Here is a 22,658-nt window from a genome sequence, read left to right on the forward strand (position 1 = left end):
GCTGCTTATAGATGAAGTTTCCCTCTCTGATGGAGTCTCTGCTGTGGAAGCTGATGCTCACAGAAAATGCTGATCAGTAACCATGAGGCAACAGTTTTGGATGATGCAGCACGAGACACCAGATATGTGACACAATACTTATTGTTGATGCTGCATTCACTGACACTTTTTATGTAAAACAGGCTTGTTGGAGAAGTCGATTTTTACACACTTTCTTTTTTGGTTCTGTCGCTTGCAAAAATGAATGTGACCCCTGTTAAATTACTCATTGTTGTGGCTTAAAATTTTGATTTTGAAATGCTTCTGTGATAAAACAAAACAAACAAAAACAAAACAACAACAAACAAACTGTGTTCTTCATCTAGTGTCTGCTGTGATAAAACAGCCGTGATTTCCAACCAAGATCTGCTCAGAAACTGTTTGTCAAAGAGAAAAATAAGAAAATAAAAGAAATCATTACAGACAACTATGCTCTTTGACGCCTGGAGCAATGCTTTCTGGGTAACGTGTATCACTTCTGCACCTGCCAGGCTAACACCTCTCATCGTTACCTCCTAGCTCTCGCTGCAGCCAGCCAAACGTTAAAGCTGCATTAAGCAATTTCTGACCACAAGGGGGCATAATCAGCTTTTAAGCTGGTGAGTTAAAGACAGACCATGCACAGAGGAGTATTTCTCACTGGGCTGCCATTTTCTGTACTTACAGTGAGAGAAAGCAGCAGCAGCATGTGCTGTGTGGTTATAGACAGATGGATTCTGGACGTTTGAGGCCAATAAGAGAATCAATATTTGATGGCTTAAAAGTTCCCCGTGGAGGTTTTTTCCTGCCTCTGCTAAAAATCTGCTGGCAGAATATCAACAAAGACACAAACAGCTGTGAGGAATCTGTGATTTTAAGAAAAACTTTCTTTTTATCATCTGAACATGAGCATTTCACCCGACACCTTTACAACAAATTAACTGAAAATTTAAGAAAGCTTGCAGCGTCAGATCCATTATTAGCTAAATCTGCAGCTCCTCTTAGATTTTCTGAGCTTTGTAAAAGATTTCTTCTTGTTTAGGTGTTTGTCAAAACCCTGATAGACAAAGCCAGAGGTGAGCTGGCGACCACAGGGCAGTGACGAGCAGCAAAAGAACAAGGTACTAAGATAAAGAGAGGGAATAATGGAGGAAAAAATAATCACAAACACAAGCAGAAATGAATCATAATGCTACTCTACAACTCTGATCAGCCCCAGCAGGCTGGCATTATAGAGAAAAAAATGCAAACATCAAACGGGATGAAGTGGGAACACAGTGGAGCTTTTAGCAACTAAAAAAGATCAAAAACAAACTCCAACAAGGTCCCATTAATCATGTGGGCACAAAAATCAGCAATTATATGATAATAAATTTATATTACAAGTAAGCAAAGACAGTTTTACTACAAAAAAGTCACAGAAATATCAGATGGAACGAATTGAGACCTTTTCCAGCTTGAATCCACCTCCCAACATTAAACCACATCTGTCTGTGCGGCCAGAAAAACAAAACAAGCAGCTAAAAGGAGCCAAGCGAGCTCTGTTCCATCTTTTTAATCAGTCACTTATTTTGCTTAATGCAGGTTTAAACTGAACATTTTAAGCTTTTTTTTAGGGTTTTCTGCAGTTAACCTTCTGCATTAATGGCTGGAGGTGAACGTCGCCAAGCTTTCAAAACTGTTGCCTCTGTTTTTTGTATGACTGCGAGTTGCTCTTTCTTTCACAGTAATTTACTGTGAAGTCTGTTATAGTGCTATTCACAGCAGCGTTGCAAGCCGAGTATTTAGTGTGAGTGTGTTAAGGTGAACCTGCTGGTTAGGGCTTAAAATATGGCTAGATTTAATTACCGAACTTCCTTTCAGCATCAGTAAAGAATTTTCACAATAAAATGTTAATCTTACTTTCTGCGGTGCTTTATATCATAATGTGCTTTATATTGTATGAATCTGATTAACATACTAGGATTCAAAATCTTCATTTTAATCTTTGATATGCATCCGTTCATGTCCACATGTGCTCTTATCCACATTGCCACAGGCTTACCTCTCGTCTTCCACCCAGTTGAGCCCTCTGTTGTAAAGTCATACATCCCTTGTGATTGGTCAGAATAAATATCCCTTAAGCTCAGTTCATCCCTACATGCCGGGTAACAGCTCCGGCAGGAAGTCTCTTGCTTAAGATGGGGTTCTCCCCTCGGCACAAACGGGCGACCTGCATCCCCATAATGCACCTGGGGGATCGCGCAGAGGAAGGCAGAGGGTGGAGCTAGTTGACTCCACGTGCAGCAGCAGCAGAAGAAGAAGCAGCAGGAAGAGAAGGAGGAGGGTTTTTGCTTGGTCCCGGTACTGATTTAGAGTCCCGGCTCGGCTCTGGCTGTACGTTATTCCGCGTCTCTGCGCATTCCACCAAAACCTCCTCGCCTCCATCCCCGCCCTCACCTAACCTTGCCTCTCCAGTCGCCAGCTGCTTCATCCTCAGGTTGATGGAGCCGTAAGTCCTCTTGGGTCGAACGAATGCCGCCCTGCGTCGGTACATCTCGCCCCGGCAGATGGACACCATGAGCAGCACGGACAGGAACATCCCTCCCAGGGTCAGCAGGCCCAGGCCCGCGATGATGCACTTATCCAGGTGGGAGCCAAGCTGGGCGTAGTACATCTCCAGCTTCTCCATCTGTCGAGCCGAAACTGAGTCAGGGTCGACTTTGGGCTCCCGTGGGATGGTGTAGGCGATTACCACAAGGACGATCCCACTCACGAGGAACACCAGCGCCAAGATGAAGCCATAGTCTGCCGAGTGGTCATCAACGTGGCGAAATTCAGTGAAGTCCTGACCGTCCTCCTGACCTCCACCTGCTCCACCCCCGCCTTCCTCCTCATCATACGACTGTGGTGAGATCTCCTGACGATGATGCTAGTGAGAAAGGGAGGAAGGAAACAAGGAAAGAAGAGAATAGAGGAAAGAAAAATATAGAAATAAGAACAGAAAAAGGGGGGAATGAAGGGGTTAAGGAAAAGACAGAACAGATAAAATCATAAATAAAAGCACAAGGAAAGAAGGAGCGAATGAAGTGAAGAAACAGAGGGAAAGGGAAAGGGAGCAGGAACCGAAAGAAGGAAGGAATAAAGGGAGATAGGGAGAGGGAGGAAAGAAGGAAGGGAAAAAACGAAGGTAGGAACAACAGACAGGTGAAGACAAAAAGAAAAATGAAAGAAAAAAGGGTCAAATAAAAAAGGAAGTAGGGAAAGGAGGAAACAATGGAAAGAGTAAAGAAAGAAGGAATATGAAGATAAAAGAAAGTAAAGATGTGACACAAGAAAGAGAATTTGAGAAAGAAAGAAAAGAAGCAAGGAATGAAGTGGAGAGGGAGGAAAGAATTAGAAGAAGAAAACACAAGGAAAGAAAGAAAGAAGGATGAGATAAACAAGCCAGAGCACAGCGCTGAGGTCAGCGTTCACAGAAAGCAGTGAGATCACATCCAAAGAGGAGAAAATGCGTCGGCGCGACGACCTGTTACTGATGAATGTCGCCGACGTGTGTCAGTAAAAGCTGTACAGATACAGATGAGCTCCGTGGAGTCGTGACAGTCTAACAAACAGCACAAACAAAATAAAAGCCCGGGCGGGAGAGTGATGTCACCCCAAAGGCATCTAAACAGCAATCAGTACAAAGCCATTTTCCAATTAAGAAGGAAGCTTAAATCTGTTTGTTTCCTGAAGACAAACATGCCAGAAAACCCTGGACAAGTTCTTTTTCCAGGCCCGCAGCTGTACGCCAGCGTGTGTTTGTCTCTTCTCACAGGGTTCATCTTCCAAAGAGATGCCTGTGAAGCTGGATTTCTGGCTCAGGTTAGATTTGGAAGGTTACATCACTTTTGGCTACGGGGTTCGCTCTGTAACCCGAATCTGCCGAGGTCACATAAGGACTGTTTTAAGCGACTGCTTTAAAAACATCCAAAACAAATGTCTGCCACAACCACCAAACCCCACCGCGCTCACCTTACTGTTTCCTGATGTGGAAGGCGGATAACTCGTCGGCTGTTGCTCCTGCTGACGGAGGTCCTGCTCCTCATCCTGCTCGTAGGAGGCGTTCTCAAAGCCCCGGGCGGAGCAGCCCAGCGTTGCTGCTGTCCAGGGTGCTGAAGTCGGTGTCGGAGACGGGCCTCGCCGGGCTCCACTCCCTCGCAGCTCCCGGAGCTCTACGGTGTTGAAAGAGGACTCCATCGATATGTGCTCATGTCTTCATTGGACCTCCACTCGGCTTTATCCTCACTGAATAAATAGATTAAATATTAAATGATTCATGACACATATGAAAGGAGTTATATAATCCAACGGAGCCCGACTTGACCTACAAAAAAAATCATTTTCTGTGTCTCTGGTTAAGACTGGATTGATCGTAGGCTCACATTAATAACATGTAGCCTTATAGTTTATTTATCAGTCATGGTCAGAAGTGGTTCTCAAGTTGTCAAAGGGTTACTTCAGATCCATCCCATTTTTTAGGAATCTTTGTAAAATTTCCATAAACGTACACATGAATTCATCGATGAACTGGTTAAACTTTTAACGTTCAAAGAAGAATCTGACTTCCTGTTTACCCTAATATTAAGCACACATCCTCTACTTTGTTCTACGATATGAACAAACGCACTGGGCCTCCAACACCTCACACCTACAGGAGCTGCTGTGTTGTGGAAACCCAGCAGTGCAGATTTTGTGCTGATGATGATGTCAGAGGAAGTTTGGTCAGTACGTACTGGCCAATCCCTGCTGTGGTTCCTGAATGCATCCACTTTGCAATAATACCACTTACAGCTGATTATGGAAACTCTATGAAGGAAGAAATTTCATGAACTGACTTTCTGCAACAGTGGTATCCTGTTAGAGTGCCACACTTGAATTGAGTGCACTCTTCAGAACGACCCATTCTTTCATAAATGTTTGTAAAGGCAGACTACATGGCTCAGCCTCCGCTCAGTGTTTATGCTCCTTTTTCTTGGTTCACCTCAGCGATCGGTAGTTTTCTTAAGGTTGAGCTCTTTTCAGATTGCACATGTAGAAATGCTTTTTATTCAACTGAATTTCTTCTGTCTTCAGAGATGATGGTTTAACTCTATCTTTCCAGGTTTTAATAACACATTGAACAGTTCTTAACCAGCTGTAGTTGCTTCAGTGTTTCTGTTTGGTTGTTTTCTTTGCTTGATGCAGGTCAATAATTTGATCCTCATAAAACAGAGTAACATGTTTTCCACTATGGGCTGTGTCTTCCTACGTGGTTGTTTAAGAAATGAGAAGCAGTTAGGATTGCATAACCTGCTGGCAGCTGAAACATATTAATAACTGCAGTAATTAAACACTGGATAATAACTGCTGACATTGTTTTTGACCAGGCAGTTTGTGTTACTGAGCTCTGTGCTGCAGACTCAAAATAAACACGTTAGTTAAAACTCATCCCTGACATTACTTCATTTTATTCTGAGGCAATGAGTTTGCATATTTTTAGGACATTTATAACAAGAAGTGACTGAGAACAAGTACAAATCAGCTCAAAATGAAAACTACACGTCTGTGTACTCATATATATATTAATCAAAACTAATTCCAGCGATTTATGATAATTTGATTACTTTTAATGGGTCTGTCTCACAAATGCATTAAAATAACATTTTTACTTTCAAATGCAAATTTTTACTCGACTGTTTTCACATTTGCTCAAGTGAAATAAACGTCTCGCTTCTTCTTCCGCCTCAGTGAAACCAGAAGAATCGTGCACTATTTGTCACACCTGAGAGGGGATTCATCCTGCAGGCCTGCTGTCTCCACACCACCTGCAGACAGGAATCCATCACACATTTAATCACACACGTCTCACCTTCATGGTTATTCATTCCCATTTCTTCTCCCTGTCATCACTGTCGCGCTGACACTTCTCCCGGTGATGGAGAGTTAAAACCAGCTAAATCCTAAAGTAAAGGAAGAGAGAGAGATGTTTGCAGCTGATTTCAATTCATTGTAAGCTCTTTAAACCAGGTCAAGGTGAAAACTGATATATGTGCACAGAGATGCGTTAACAGCAGGGAGCAATTTAAACAAAGTGAGACAATTGCTTTAACCTCCTAGGACCTGCCGTCCACATATGTGGACATCACATTTTTGGTTATTTAGACTAAAATACTCAATTTTGCTCTACATGCGCCTGATATCCACTTACGAGGACATTATACTGCTACTGTTCTATCAAAACTTTAAACGAATATCCTCATATGTGGCTCTTATTTTTCTTAGAAACAAAAATAAGGTTAAAAAAATCTGGTAATTCTCTGTTTTTACATTCATCGGGCCCCAATGTGACCAAATATCAAAGAGAAATTAGAAATGCATGCTGTGAAAGAGTTCGGGTCTTAGGAGGTTAAAAATGCACTGAGTTATTTATTTTTGTTTCACAAAGAAGAAACTGTCTGCCTGTGCTGGTTAACACCTCAGAGCCCCGGGTGTGATCCTTATCAAGCACAAGCTGGTGTGAACATTAAAGAGGCTCGATAGCTCAAGTCTGAAGATCCAATGTGGGAGTATAAAAAACGCTTTTAGTTCATAGTCAAAATCAACCCAATTTGATAAACTGATCTCAAGTGGGCAGGAGAGTTAAAATGACTGGATAATAAAAGCTATTAAATAGTCTATTAAAGTCTTTGTTTTAATGAATTTTTAAAATTGAATGGCACAAAACAAGGCAGGGACCCTACAGGAAATCAGAGCGTTTGATTAAAAATAAAGTGTAGCGTAAAAAACATTACAGAAAAAATGGCCCCACAAGCATAGAAAACAATGTTTCATGTTAAGCAATGTTTAATAATGTTTTTCAAAGCTATAATCAGCTGTTACAATCATACTGTGCAAGTCTTAAACCTTATTAGTCCCTTATTTCTTTAGATTTTGCTTCCAAGGATCCAGAATTTCTGAAAGTCTTTCAAAGTTTTTCTTTAGACCTTGGCTGCTTTAAAAAACTTTTTTTGCTCAGCCACTTAACACTGACCCATGAATCATTCAAGCATAAAATGGGACCAGTGTTGTGTCTCCAGGCAGCTCAGCAAAAAACCAGTGGTTTTGCCAAAACTGATGCAAAGGCATCTGATGGGCAACGGCATCATTTTCAACATCCCAAACACAATAATGTAATTTCCTCTACACAGCACTCAGTCCCTAACACAGAATAACACATTCATATTGATATTCTTAGATATGTAATATATGACGTAATTAATGCTTTACAATAAATGGTATGAAGTAAAAAGCACTAAAATACTGACATCCAAAATACAGTGGAGTAAAAGTAGAAAGGAGCAACGTCCATTAAAATGATTCTTTAGTAAAGTACTTGAGTAAATGTACTAAGTTACAATCCACCACAGCTTGTATCGATTTCCTTCTAGTATAATTGTCCTGCTCTGGGCACGCCCCTGCTCTAAAGAAAATAAATGCAATGTAAACATGAAGTCTGACTGTTGTTCTTCTTACACGCGCAGGGATATTCACAGCGGCTCTTTAAAGGCAGAAAACATCTCCACGCGAGTGTTTTGTAACCGAATGAGCAAAATATTACTTCTTTGTAGACCAGCAAAGCAACTTATTAACAATTATTCATCATTATGAATGACTTCCCAACAGCAGGCCACATGTTAGACAGGGCTGCTCTAACACAGCACAGCCTTTTCACCAAGCTGTGATTTCTGCTCCACAAAGCAGCGCATCACTCGTCTGTAATCTCCGGGGAGCTCCGGGCTAAAGTAGCCCACTGACACACTTCTCGTTTATCATCAGAGCCCGCCTCGATGGATCACATCTGGGAGCCCGAGTGCCCATGAGCAACCCGTCATTCCACCCTGTGGCTGTGCTCCAGCACCACCGTGACCTTGCGATGCGCCAAGCTGCCAAAACCTGAACCAGTGCACTCCGCCTGTGTGTGTGTGTGTGTGTGTGTGTGTGTGTGTGTGTGTGTGTGTGTGTGTGTGTGTGTGTGTGGAGATGATATCAGGATGAACCAGGGCAGATAAGCACCACACTGACTGACACGCTTTTCATTACCCCGAGCAGACGGCAGATAACACGGACCAAACGAGGAAGGAGAGTCCGAGTCTGCGATGATCGCATTCAGAGGTAAATTATGCAACCAGGCAGCGACTCAAGTGCGGATTTCTCTGGAGGGAAACACCGGGAAACGAGTCAGTATCCAGGCAGGCAGCATCCACCCCGCGCTGCATCCCAGAAACCCGAGAGAAAAAAAACAAAAAGAAAGGAAAAAAAGCCTCGATCACTTGCAGGGGCACCGATGAGAGGACCGGAGCACTGAGAGCGGGCAGTGATGGGGATGACAGCGGGGTCTTACCTGGTGCCCAGGGCGCGACCAGACAGGAATCCGACGGCTGTGGACATCCGGAGAGATGGATGCTGCTGGATGATGATGAGTGAAGAGGACGGAGAGCGAGAGAGGGAGAGAGAGAGGCGAAAAAATGACTGAGGTGAAACTGACCATGCGCAAAACCAGCTCGTGGCTTTCCCTGCTGGTGTCTGCTGAGCTGAGCTGGTGGTGGTGGAGTCACAGGAACCTCTCCACTCTGCGCCTTTTGACCTACATCACTTCACGACATTTTCCCTAATTTAATGAGGCAACAGCGCCCCCAAACCAAACTGCAGCCTGTTAATTGAGGCGTTTGTGATCTGACAGATCTGATTCTTCTCCAAAATCAGGAAATCAGGGAGTGATTTTACCTGAAACTGGCAGAAACCCTGAAAGAAAATATTCTTAGTTCATGAGTAATTTTAGTGTTAAAAAATTTTTTAACATTGGATATTTAAGTTTCTTCATTTTGGTGTCAAATTTACGTCTTTACCAAATCCCTTTATGGCAGAAATTTATTTATTTTTTTAAGTAAAGAAACGACAAAAATCTCGCATCAGTTGAACAAATATTGCTTTTTTTCTTTCTCATTTAGTATTATCTCTGCGGAGGCAACACACAACCTTCTACACATTCAAAAGATGTCACACATTTCTGTGTTTTGGGAGGATTTTTACCAGTCAAGCACATCTAAACTCTGTTATTGAGGCTGATGGAAAACAAGAAGAAAAGACAACATTATATGACAGTTAGTCACAAAACGAATGTTGGACTTCCTTCTGCATTTTCTCTGAATCCTTGTACGTCTGAGGATACGTGTGTTTACCACAAAAGACATATTGTCTAGGAAAATGTATTAAATTGTATAGAAAAAAGGGAAGCATGTCTATTATGTCATCCATTTCTACCAAAATGATGCTCAAAATTTCCAAAAGAAAAATTTGTCCAAAATGTAATTTTTGGCCTGCAGGCTGATAGAACCATTATTTACTGTAGACAATCTCTCAAGAGCCCCTTATGAAGCTGCAAGTTCAGAGTGGGAGTTCTTTGGTCACAAGCTGAATGTTTTTTCAACCTAAGAAACTAAGGGCACCACGCCCTGTTTCATCCTTCTTCTGTACACTAATGGAGACCTCAGAGTTTTAAAATCAGCACTGGGTCTTTCAGTAAGGCTTGAAAATTTCAGATGAGACCATTAATTCATCAGTAAAGGGCAGACATCAGGGGAGCAGTAGAGCTGTTTTCTCATAGAAGTCCATACGGTCAGAGCAGTCGGCCCCTGCTGGCCATTACAGAGAATGCAGGTTTAAGGCACTCCCACGATGAGTCTTTCACACCCATAAGCTGTGTCCATCTGATAAATACAGTCTGTGCCTTGTTTAACAGCGTTGTATACTGTAGACCTGACTTTTGGATCTTGGATAAATGGCTGCCAGCAGTGGAAGTGAACCTACAGCGGTGATTTAGATCAGGGCGTCATGACTGTGAAAAGAACCTCATAAAGGAACAGCAGTGGCAGGTAAAATGTTAAACATCACAGGTTTCCTCTAACAGATTCTGAGCCCCCTGCTCGGTCTCAGTGAAGAAACACTGGCTGCTGGTGTGAAGTCATCCGTGAACAAAGAGCCGGCAGGGTGTGAGACGGTGAATAATCTCATGTCACGACGACCGAGATGCATTTCACTGCAGCCTCGGGCAAATTATCAGCACTCACCTTGTGGAGACGTAAGGTGGGGGGGACGTGTGGCCCGTCAGAGACGCTGCACAGACAAACCACAGAGAGGATGACTCTCAGGCAGCTTCACAGAGGTGGCCTAAATACTGAGCCGGGCTAATTTTAGATCAGGTCTTTGTGTTCAGTTTAACAGGATAAAAACGATTGCATTCATGAGGATGAGGAGAATTAAGATTTTCTTCTTTTCCTCACAGTGTTTGAGTTCTGAGAGACAAGCTGCAGTTTTCTCTGAATACCATTAGAGTAACTTTAATACAAAGCTGCCCTTTGTCAGAATTTCAAGGCACAGCCAAAGAGATCCAGTCACAGTCTTTATAGTTTCGCGTCTGTACACAATCACGGTGGATTTTAAATCAAACGATTAAGATGTGATTGAAGCGCAGACTTTTATCTCTTATTCAAAGAGTTTAGCTTAATATTTGCAAACGAAAACAAACTTGGCAACATTTAACCCAGTCAGGAATTTGAAGAGATGATAGATTTATGATTGTCAAGGTCTGTCAAAGAGAAACCACCATAAATGGAATTAAAAACAAGGCGCAAAGCACTGTTAACCTCAAGAACAAGAGCCTGAACGGCTATTTCAGCTGCTTTTCTGTTTGGTAGCCATCCTTTGATGAACTGGTTCATCTCACGGAAATATATACACTTTTTTCCCCCTTTGAGACTCAAAGTGAGTCACGTTGTTATATTCTCCTCTGCCCAAAAAAAGACCCCCACCAGCTTCACTCCATAAGAACTACATTCTCCCCCGTCTTTCCTTTTCTTTGCAGTAGTTTCTTCGATTTCTGCTGAAATCTGCACAGCGTGCGGTTTGGTGTTGGCTCAAAATTTTCCCTGTTCAGAAAAGAGTGGGCAGCCAGCACTTAACCTGTGACGACAGTCTTCTCTGCTTTCACTGGCATTTGTAAAGTCTGGCTTTTACCTAAAGTGCCCGGCCTGCGGTGTTCACTTTAGAGCCGATCAAAATGTCAGACATTGTCTCAGCATGCGAGCCCGGAGGACAAAGAAGAAAAATATGCCGCATCTCAGCAAATCATCAGAAAATCACAATGAATATATGAAAACAGAAAAAGTGAACAAGTGATGTCTTGAGTTACAGAATAAAACTGAATCTACCAAATAACAGTTGAAGTGTGGTCACTTCCTGACCAGTGGAACCTCACCACAAGGGCCATTTAGTGGTTTTCAGGAGCCTCAACTTACATTATCCAGTCATCCATCACTCTTCTTCTACTTATTCAATTTAGGGTCACAGGAAGGCTGGAGCCTATCCCAGCTGTCCTCGGGCCAGTTAACCTAACATCAGGTCTGGACTGTGGGAGAAGCCGGAGAAAAACCACGGCGGTGCAGGGAGACTCCACCCAGAAAGGCCTCAGCAGCCCGGTGGCCACTCACCCAGGACCTTCATGGTACTGATCACCCCCCCAAGTGATGTGAAAAGTCAAGAATTCACTTTTAAATTATTTTTAAAAATATTTTCACCAAAGAAAATTAAAAAAATGAAATAAGGGGGACACATGAAAGCTAAATTTCACAATGAAGAGTTTTATTATACAAAACTTGACTATTTGTAGAAAATACAAATATCACTGAAGATGACGGGCGACGCCCATCGATCAGTGTTTTTAAGGCCTTCCATAAAACAACTCAACACCTTTTAAATGTTTATTTTACAAAACTTTTTTTTTTAGCAATTATGAAAAAGCCACGGTAGGTAGAAGCTGAGAGACTGATTTCTAACACATCATAGAATAAAGTCGAGTGTAGATACTACACACCTGCGTACAAAAATGCTGCTTCAGCCGAGCAGAACACCTGTAATTACAGCACAACATGGTTCAAACCACAAAATAAAAAGAAACATTAAAACTAATAAAAGACATTTTCTCCACAGAAATCAAGTCTCCAAACAAAGAGGAGACATCTGCAGGAAGTGTAGTGAAAGACATCATCTCAAGGAAACGATACACGGTTTAGACGTTCAACTATTTCAGACATCTGAAAAAGGTTTCAGATACTTCTGCGTTTCCTTTTCTCCACTTATTTTCCTTAATACTGTTATTTATTTGCATATGTACAAAAAAGGCACCAACACAGACAGGCTGAGAGGTCTGACCCTGAAAACTCATGTATAAAGGCTCTCTGAATCAAAAAGTGTTCACATCAGATTTCTCTGAAAGAAGAGAAGGTGTTTATATTTTGTTTGTTTTGGAAATCATGTATGGAGAGGTGTGGATGATTAGATACTCCAAATATCAAATATTCTTTGAGTCTGTTAAAACAAAGAAAGGTAATTCCTGCAGTATGAAAGAGTTTTAAAGTGCTGAGTCACAAACACGCAAACAGCTGTCGCCACACTGAAAAACAAAGTCTGCTACTACAGCTGCTTAAAGACCAACGTCTGACCCCAGACATGTCATCAAGCTGGCTGCATGTGATGCTCAGCTGGCGACTGTAATAAATGAGATGATCACCACCAGGCTCAGTTTACAGGCAGAGTCCACAGTTTGTCTGTTTTTAGGTGGGACTGCGACTGTGAACGACTCCATGGAGATGCCTCACGCTCGCCTGAGAATGACAAGTTACCGCTTGGCTTACAGAGTCCATTGACACAGACGCTACACCGATCGCTGTTACTGAGTGAAGCAATGCAAGAACAAGGCCGCCATATTGTTCAGGAGGCTCTGGGCTTCTAATGCTTTACGTCTGTGAAGGAAGAGGCCTATGCATAATTAAAAATCATCAGAATTTGCTGAAATTTCAACTGATTTTCAAGCAGTTACAAACGCTTGAATAGGTTTACCAAATTTTAGAATCATAGCTGATTATTTTCAGCTCTGTTTTGATGTTAAATATAAAAGTGGGACTTCTCCATCATTGAATCCAGTTTATCTTCCTGTCAAGTACTTTACATGAAAGTTGCAGACGAGGGATTCAGTCTGAAGAGCTGGAGTCCACGATAGTCTTCTGACTTTATCTTTTAGGAATCTGCACACAGATCAGCAGTTATGTGAACAACGCAGTGCAGGTTAACATATTTATATATCCAGCTACATATTTAACTTTTTAACGCTCGACCGGGTAATTTAGGATGACCACAGCTGACGAGCCAGTTAACATCCTTTATATGTCATAATAAGACTTGTAGCACAGCTTTCATAATAGTATTATAAAAGGTGTTTATCCTTCCTGACATAAGCCAACATTAGCTTATTATAATGCCAGGACATTGATTTAAACAAAAAGTCAGATTAGAGGAAGGATTACTTATTGTTATCTAATCAAACATGTTTCTCAAACAGTAAAATCTGTTAAAAAGAAAAAAAGAAATATATATAATTGGTGCTTTGATTTAGCATCTGTTTCTTTGGAACACCACAGAGCTGAAAAACAACTTTGCTGTTTAGTATAATAATGTGATCCAAAGTCAGTCAGACCTCCTGAATAAGACGGCGGCAGCAGGGATGCATCGTGTAAGCCCCGATTTGGGATCTACATGTATCTAAGGCACACACAGATTTTTCAGCTGCTAGGAACGATTTTAGAAACATTAATCCCTCCATCAACAAAATTTAAAACCAGAACAATTAAAACCGACCTCATTACACATCTTTTTTTTTTTTTTTTTCTCCAGAGGTTTGCGGGAAAGCAAAAACCCTTTCCCTGTGGAATTTCAGGTGCATTACTACAGGTGGCCACTAGGACAAACTGGCAGTAAGTCTGAGTGGAGGCAACTGAACAATTAAAAGCTCAAAGATCAAAAACGGGACCTCTGATTCAAGCGGATTGGTTGATTAAATTAAAGGGGCGGGATTAAAACTGAAAGGAACTGAACGTGAGTCACACCGAGGATTGAACACGAATATAACAAGCACCTCTGTGCAAAGACGTAACGCAACTCTCAGTGAGCGTTTCGCCTCTTGTGTGAGTTTTGTTTCGTGATGTGGATCAAACAATGTGATCGACAGACAGGAAGCAGAACTACAACTTGCTGTGGATAAAACAAGAAAAGCATCAATATCGCTGTGCGTTCGGTGTCTTGTGCCCTTGGATTAAAATCAAATGTGAGACATAAAACAGGCACCTTAGCTTTACGTTTCCTGAAATCAAACACGTCTCTGTGTGTCGCTGGATTTTTCTTTTTGAACCTGAGGAGCCGTTAATCTTAATGCTTCATTACTTTCCTGGCAGAGTTTCAGGTTTGAGTTTCTGTCCCTCTGTCGGCCCATCAGTGACTCTGCCGCTCCGACACGACATCCTGGAGGCGCTTCAGCAGCACATCTGGGCTGCTGCCGTTCTCCGGACACGCCCTCTTACTCGGGGAGTCGCATGCCGACGACATCATGACGTCCCCCTCCATGTTGAAGGCTCTCTTCCTGCTCACGCAGCCCTGCCGGATCATCCGGTTGATGTCTGACAGCTCCTGCAGAGAGGAAAGGACACACTGAAGAATTGCTTCCATTTTATTTTTATAGTGTATTATTGTTAGTTATGAGTTTTAACTGCACTGTGCACTCTCACTATCTAATACTGTATTATCTAACACTTTCAGATAAAAAAAAAAAAAAAAAGAAATTTCATGGTGTGATTCAGACAAATTCATATTTGTGGATGATATGAATGATAAATGTTTTTTTTTTAAAAATCTAATCTGTAGAGGATATTTTCCTGGAAGGATTTTTGTAAATCTGGATTTATGTCCCAGCTGTACATCAGAGCTCTTAACACCCTCCCAACACACAAACAGCTATTGATAACGACAACAAACTAGTACAAAACCTTTCATGTATCCTGAGCAGTGTTTAAAACACTTTTTTAATAAACTGTGAGGCTGTTTCTACAGACCATCAACACTTTTTAAGACTTTGTTCTAGATGATGACTGATGAGACCAAGGACCAAGATTTAAATGAGACTAAAATTATCAACAGAAAGTTTAGGAGTTACAGGACCTTACTTGGCTGAAACGGTTAAATACAACAGTCTTTTAGAAGCAAAACCCACCACTCTGCAGCCATCTTTGAAATGCTTCTGGGCACTTATTGTGAAAGGGGAGAGACCCCCAACTATAAATTCACAAGAATATTAGAAGCGCCTGCATATAATCATCACTACAATGTGAATCGAAAAAGATGACTAAAAAGTTTTGGGAAGTTAAACAACACTGAACAACAGACACTTCAGAGAAAAGTGTAAAACAACACATTTCTGTGTCCCAATCAGGCCGAGTGATACAACAGCTATGAAGCACAGAACTGTTTCATCCATTTGGCTCAGAGTCTTCGATGGATGTGCCGTCCTTTACAACCTTATAGAACTAACGGCACATTGTGTTTTATCGCAGATACAGCCCGGTCCTGTTACAGAGACTCTTTGGCGCCATGTGTGTGAGTGACAGTGTGTTCTTGCCTTAGACGGGCTGCTGTTTATCCTGTAGGTGTAGGAGTTCGGCGTGAGACAGCCTGCTGAGTTCTTGTGAGGGGAGACGTAGAGCGAGTGTCTCTGAGAGATCCGGCGAGGAGACAGAGGCTGAGCCCGGACCGACGGAAACGGAGAGAGAGGAGGAGCGTCCGCCTGGAGGAACCGACACAGCCACGTCAAACAAGAACAAACATTCACCCACGCAATAATATCGTTACCTTGGAGACAGGTAACGACAGGAGCGTACCCGGTTATCGCTGGTGGCGTATCGCAGAGCAAAGCTCTTCATCTTCAGGACGTACACAGTGTTGTAAAACTGGATGAGGTCACCACGCTCCTCCTCCCCTCCTGATTGGCTGCAGTTTAAGTTTCCCGAGTGCTGATTGGTTTTCTCTGCAGCTGAAGAGAAAAGCAAATTAACGGTTTTGAGTAATTTATCAAATATCGAGCTCCACTTTTTCCTTCCTCATATCATCAGCTTTTCAGCCAGCTGCTTAAAGTCCTGCTTTTCTATCACTTAACTACATCGTTAATTTCCCTCCACTGTTTCCTCTTCCTGTCATATACCTAAATAGTGGGTTGAATCAATTTTTTACTTTGGGTGGCATAACACAAGCTCTAGTATCTCCTCCTTCGGTCTGATCATACTCGATGTCGTGTTTTTCCTCATGTATTAAAACAAGTTTGTCGTTTCTCTATTTCTTTCTTTATTGGGACGTTTTCGTGCATATTTTCTATGCACTCGTGCCCCAGAATTAGACTGGTCAAATCCCCTCTGATGAGTCCTAATATGGGACCATAACTGAAATAATGTTAAAGCTAATTAGCATTTCTCTCAGTTAATCTAAGGCTGTAGGTTCTCAGCTGGAAAAGGGGGAACTGCCTGATCCAGGTGGGGAGGAAGGAGTAGGTGCTTTAGGTAGAGGAGATGAAGTCTAGCTGGGTGTTGTGCATGAGTGAGGGGAGAGTGAAGCCAGAGAGCTTCAGCTGTGGGCAGTGACCAGTGCACTTCCTATGGACGGTGTCTGGAAGGAGGAGCTCAGTTGAGACAGTTTGAGAATCTGAGACGTTTCCAGGTCTTAGTCAGATTTATCTACTGCAGTTTAAGTATTTTATGTTTGTACAGCATGAGTGTCTGCTGCTGGGGCAGATGGAGGTGGTAGAATACACACAGATGGATGTTCTCAGCTAATACATGTATATTTTTTATTCCCCTGAAGATAACACTATAGACTATATGTCTGATGAAAAGCATAAAAAAAGATGGATAACGTGTCAGCCATCAGAGCGCCATCTGTAAAAACTCACAAGTTTACCTGAAGCTTTCAGCGTGTACAAATACATAAATAAATAATAGAGAATCCCTGACTAACCTCAAACATCTTAAAAGGTTAAATTCAGATATCAAACTGCTGTGCAGAAGATGCTGCCAGTCTTTAAATGCAACAACTGATTAGAAATGTTCATGAAATACGGCTGCCAATAAACACTGCTGCTTTGATGCTACATTAAAGCAAGTCATTATGAAACATATGTCTGTGAGAGCTTACATTCTCCACCCGAAACAGGATCCACCTCCATGTTTTCATCAGCCACCTGCTCTCTGGGAGTGCGACGCAGTAAGACGCTGCGGTACACCTACATGTATAAACACAGAGTGTAAGAGTGGAGCCTCTACAAACATAACATTACTGATTAAGAGAATCAGTAATTAGCTTGTGTTAAAGGGGTTTCTCACGTGGCTGTTGGCCTGCGGCTGGCTGCGGTAACATTTCATGATGTCCTGGAAGGTGTGAGTGTCTTTGGTGATCTACAAGGAAGGAAGGAAGGAAGGAAGGAAGGAAGGAAGGAAGGAAGGAGTCAAGAGATGTACAAACAAAATTGATTTCTTAAACTAGACGCCCTGTTCCTTCTAGTAAGTTGTTCTGGAGAAATATCACGTTAATACACAGGTGATTCTAAACCTTACCTCTACTACAAGCACATGTTTCTTTTGTTCTAGTAGTTGAATTTCCAGCAGTGGAAAAGAAACTTGGGCTCAATTATGAAAAGAACAAATGAACAGGATACATACACACTACTGCGATGATGTGACACAGTTGATGCTGCTCAAACTTTCAGCTGGGCTTCATTTGCAAGGTTAGTAACAGCCTGCATGTATTAAATGTATTCTCCATCGGAGAAACTATACTGACAGCTAAGACAGCTAAAGGATAAAATGTTGTGAATAAACTGTCTGCTTTTCTCTGGCTGACTCAGCCTGGTTTTCCTGCAAAACAGTGCTAAAATGCCAGAAAGACATTTCCCAGCAAGCCAGCGCAGCAGCCTCAGGCGGTTTAAAAAACAGCTGCCATACGTTCTTCTTAATTAAATGTGAAGCTTTTCTCCAGGTTCTCACCTTGGAAATGATGTAAATGCTGCACAGCAGCAGCTGGTCGAGGTGCCGGTCCTTCATCAGATCGGTACAGTGGACCAGAGAGTGCTCGAAACAAGTCCAGATTTTCCCTCGCAGATCGGACGAGATGTCCAGCTTCACACACAAATCCCTCAGACGTACGCTAGCCAGGTGATACACCTGCAAGGGCAGAGGGACGAGATTTATATGTCCTGCAAATTTCATAATTCATCATTTCCAGCTGCTGTACAAGTAGAAAAATAAAATGTCAAAGATAAATGTATGGAGGGCAGTGGCTAATGCAGCTCATGTTACTCGAGTAAACATCTTAAAACTGAAAAGTATTTAGTTCTTACTTATTTTCATATTCAGAGAGAATGAAACTGTATTACTCTAACCACCAGTGTAATGCATGACATACAAAGTTCTGATCAAAGATCTGAAAGAGACATTTTATGTGAACAAAAATACAAATAAAAAAGGGCTCTGTTTTTTTTTTTGAGCGGGAAGGAGGAAAAAGAAATCAAGAGATTAAATCTGAATTGTTGGTTGTAGCTCTAGTGGGATGTTTATCATCTAAACTGGAACCTGTATTATGTTCTGCACATTTTAAGGTTTATTTATTAACGCGTTTCTTTCCCAGACAAAAAGAGTAGAGTGATCAGGTTATAGAAACATAAAAATATCAAATTCTAAATTCTTAAATTTATAACTAGAGATTTTTATGAAACCAGCCTGTCGTAAAATGTCACACTCCTTTCACAGTCTGTACCTTCCTGAAGAAGAGAGCGAGTGATCCTGTGCGTCTCGGTCGTCCATTTCCTGCTTGGGTATCAGAGGTCGTGGCAACGGCGGTGGGCCGGCTCGGGGAGGCGGTCAGCAGGAACTGAGCCGTGATGGGAGCAGAAGAATCACACGGCTGAACCGGGATCAGCGTGATGGTGCGGTCAGTGTTATTTGTACCTGCAGATATTCCCACAAACAGATGTTTAGCAGGAAAAACCAACTGCCTGAACGTTTATGTGGACTTATTTTAGCAAAGAAAACTATCAGCATGTCAGGGATAGAGGCTTAAATCCATGTCCAGCATCAGAGCAAGGTACTAACACCGTCTCAGTTTGAGGGTTTGACCTTCTTCTGTATGGAGCCTGAATACTCTGTGTAAAGAAATGCAAATGCGAATGCTCCAAATCTCTGTTTTTGGTGGCAGTTCAGCTTATTCAGTGCCAGGGAGGTTTAAAAAAAGAAATAAATAAAATATGTAATTTTATCCTGTTTTGGCTGATGATGCAACCATGACAACAGTGAAACAGGAATGGTGTAAGGTGTAAGCACCTGGCAGTGGGATACTCAGGACGGTGGTTTGTGTCCCCTGTCCTGCGATCTTCAGGGGTGCTGCTTGTGCCAAAGGTCAGCCTCTTTGCTGGAGAGGACATTGGGCTTAAGCCGGCGTTCAGGCCTGGTGACGGAGCTGGTGGGTCGTCACCGAAGAGACGCCGTTTCGCGCTGCCAGCTGCAGGAGAGCTGTACCTGTCATGTACGGACAGTGGAGAGGGAGGCACATCTGGAAGAGGTGAAGAGAAAACAAAAAATTTAACATTAAGTTACAAAAACAACCTGAAGACCCGCCCGGCTTAGAGACCCACCTTTACGGGCGCTGCCCAGGCCGGACCTGAACTCCCTGATGCGGGGATGGATGATGGGTGAGAGGGCCACCATGGGCAGGTGGGACTGCCCTCCACTGACAGAACAAGATCCAGAAGCAGAACCTGTGTCAAGACTGGAGGAAAAATTCACCTGCAGAAAGAGATGAGATTTAGTGTTTATTGAAGACTTCTCTAAACAGAGTTTTACATGTTTTTCTTTCCTACTCTTGGCTCTTCATATCAATTAGAGTGACACACAAGCCCCGCCCACCTGTTAGTTATGCGTTTCAACTGCACTGTGCACTCCCAACTTCCTGAATCTGATATGCTCTTATCTAATACTGTATTATCTAACACTTTCAGATAAAAAAAAAAAAAAGAGAGAAATTTCATGTTGTGATTCAGACAAATTCATATTTGTGGATGATATGAATGGTAAATGTTTTTTCAACTTGAAAGTTGACAGTTACAGAAAAAGTAACATTTTCCCCCCATACAATTGATGATCTCAGGAGCTGCACCAAGTTCTCAACATGTGATTCATGCAAAGCTGCTCCAGTAGAGTCCAAAGATAAAATTATGAAGCTGGAAATTAGTCTAATAGCTCCCACTTCAGTGATTTCCTATGTAAATCTTTCTTCACTTGCCTCTTGGCCTCATAGTCTTCACCAGTATTGTGTTTATGGGACTGATCCTCTTTATGATGAAAAATTAGACTTGAGACATTTTATGTTTATTAAAATTTCTATTTGAGCCTTTACAGACAAATTATGCAAAGCACATTGAGAGAGCTTGTATTTCTAGACAGTTTGGAGGTTTTTATCAATATTATAATTATTATGGATTATGTGTGTTCCTCTGACCTCCTCCACTGTGGGAACCTTGTTCCCTGCAGCCTGCAAGGCGCTCCACAGGGCAGAGTCTGTGGTCCACGCCCTGCACTCCAGAACCTGCTCCTCGATGGAGTTCAGATGTTTCACCATGTCTCTGGACAGGCCCTCCTCGGAGCGGATAAACACCTCGATCACCTGTGCACACAAACACACTAAATCAATCCAGAGTGGTGAAAAACCCCAAACTGCTTGGGGAGAGGACAGGTTTTATTTACTCATCAATCCGGAAACAGGAGCTGTTCATTTAAACATCTGTACTGCATCTGGTTTAATGACTTTAAGCAGATGCAACACAGATGGAAATTGATTTTAGTGGTCTAGATATTTTTTTTTTAACCCTTTATTCAGCAAAGGTTGTGTGTGTGTGTGCGCGTGTGCTCTAAGCGTCTATTACCTTAAAGAAGTAGAAAGGAACCTGTTTGAAGACACTGATGATCCAAGGAAAGGTCCTCTGGGAGCTGTAGGCGAACAGCACCACCTCCAGACAGCACGCCATCAGGGAACAGTGGAAGATATCCTGCTCCAGCAAAACCTGACAACACAAACACACCTTTAAACTTGAGCCAGAGACTCTACAGACATCTGTGTTAGCATTCTTCTGTGTTTTCACTACAGTCTGGCTTGCTGCCCGGGTTTTGGGGGGTGCTCGATAGGGCTGGGCCATATTATACCGTTCACGGTAATACCGGTATAATGTTAGGCAACGATAGGAAAATGAAATATCGCGATAGAATGGGAGTAAAACGCGCATGCGCAGTGCCTTTGTTTTCATACGCACATGGCCGACTGTTGAGGAACCAGAATTGGTTTGTAAAAATGGTGCAACTTCCATGATGTGGAACTGGTTTGGTGTTTGTCCGTCAGATACACAACAAAGCACATTTTTTTGCAGAACATGCAAGCGGCCGTTGTTATTGTCGTATTTGTCGGACTAAGATGCTCTTAAATCTGGGAGTAATCTGGGTCCCAAACTCCGTATATTTGACTTCAGGTCAAACAACACTGCAGCATCACTGAGAGTTGAAAACTGTCTAAATTATTTCATCTTTAATAAAACGATCAGCATTGCTGCTTTACCAGGTGTAACTATGAAGTTTAACTTCCAGGCATCCATGAAAACAAAAGTTATTACATTTAACGGAGTTAGAAGTTAGCAGGAAGCTAGCGGAAGTTAGCTCGCTAGTTTCGCTAGTTACCTAAGCATGATATTGCATGTTCTGACGGAGAGATTTCTGAAAAAATTCAAACGTACAGTTCTGCTATCACTTCCAACATAAATGAAGACAGGAAACTAAACAGTGGTGACGTTTGTAGGGTTACTGAAGTTGGGCTAGCTGGTATATAATGATGTGCTACGTGATCGCTAGCGACACAGCTATGTTAGCATAACATAACAGTGAAGCTGGAGGACGAACACTAACACTTTTCCACTTATAAAAGTTAACGTGAAGGTTCCTCATGGTTAGAGACAAATGCAATCGCATGGCAGGATGCTGTAAACGGACCAAACTTCAGTCAGGAGAACAACTGAGATAATCCATCCACAATACCAGGTTAGTCATTAATATACTGCAACAACATGGGAATAGAGCAGCTGCCAGAGAATTCAACATTAATGAATCAATGGTACAGAAGTGGAGGAAGCAAGAAGAATGAGTTTAATAAAGTTTGATTTATCTGACTGCTTTGTTTCGCTTAATGTGCCTTATAATCCCGTGCACCTTATGGTCCGAAAAATACGTACTGCACACTGCAGTTTAATGTTGCAAAGCACCTCTTTTTAACTTCAGTGGATATTATACATGGTTATGCTCAGGATATGTCAGCCCATTTCTACTGGAAATGCCTTTTGGTTAAACTTTCAGCAAGGAATTTGCATTTGCACTGTTACATTTTTATAAAGCTTTAATGTACATAAAAACCAGCTTCTTGTTTAAGTGAAAATAAATGGAAGGTTGTCTTTTTGCGCTAGTAATGTTGTGGAGTATTTTGTCTCGCATCAATTATATCGTCAGTTATATCGTTATCGCAAATTTTCAAATATATATCGTGATAAATATTTTTGGCCATATCGCCCTGCTCTAGTGCTCGATATAAATTAGCTGCGTCTTCGATCCGTGCATCTCATCCAGTAGTTGACAACTGCATAATCG

At 42.1% G+C, this 22,658-nt stretch overlaps 1 protein-coding gene and 1 pseudogene across 4 annotated transcripts; both read right to left on the reverse strand.

The window, feature by feature from the left end:
- Positions 1-211: 211 nt before the first annotated feature.
- On the reverse strand, positions 212-8,701 carry LOC146575175 (uncharacterized). Of its 3 annotated transcripts, none has more exons than XM_085275406.1 (4): positions 8,402-8,701; positions 5,891-5,981; positions 4,015-4,287; positions 212-2,929 (listed from the first exon to the last, which is right to left on the reverse strand). In XM_085275406.1, the coding sequence occupies exons 3-4, from the start codon at positions 4,237-4,239 to the stop codon at positions 2,285-2,287; spliced, it is 870 nt and encodes a 289-aa protein (XP_085131532.1). In that variant the 5' UTR covers positions 4,240-4,287; positions 5,891-5,981; positions 8,402-8,701; the 3' UTR covers positions 212-2,284. The 3 variants fall into 3 exon arrangements, with proteins under 3 accessions (XP_085131532.1, XP_085131535.1, XP_085131533.1); XM_085275409.1 differs by having other exon boundaries at positions 8,546-8,567; XM_085275407.1 differs by lacking the exon at positions 8,402-8,701 and adding an exon at positions 8,101-8,126.
- A 4,796-nt stretch (positions 8,702-13,497) lies between these two features.
- Positions 13,498-21,169, reverse strand: LOC146575176 (retinoblastoma-like protein 1; annotated as a pseudogene). Its single transcript, XR_014892592.1, has 12 exons — positions 21,119-21,169; positions 20,900-21,037; positions 20,476-20,640; positions 19,613-19,763; positions 19,302-19,530; positions 18,739-18,929; positions 17,970-18,146; positions 17,310-17,381; positions 17,122-17,209; positions 15,819-15,970; positions 15,560-15,724; positions 13,498-14,574 (listed from the first exon to the last, which is right to left on the reverse strand). The product of XR_014892592.1 is annotated as a retinoblastoma-like protein 1 (transcript).
- Between the last annotated feature and the right edge of the window lie 1,489 nt (positions 21,170-22,658).

The sequence above is a fragment of the Mchenga conophoros genome, linkage group LG5 (assembly GCF_057382185.1).
Source record: "Mchenga conophoros isolate Kocher_MC1m ecotype Shallow Benthic linkage group LG5, M_conophoros_male_GT1.1, whole genome shotgun sequence".
Classification (NCBI taxonomy): domain Eukaryota; kingdom Metazoa; phylum Chordata; class Actinopteri; order Cichliformes; family Cichlidae; genus Mchenga; species Mchenga conophoros.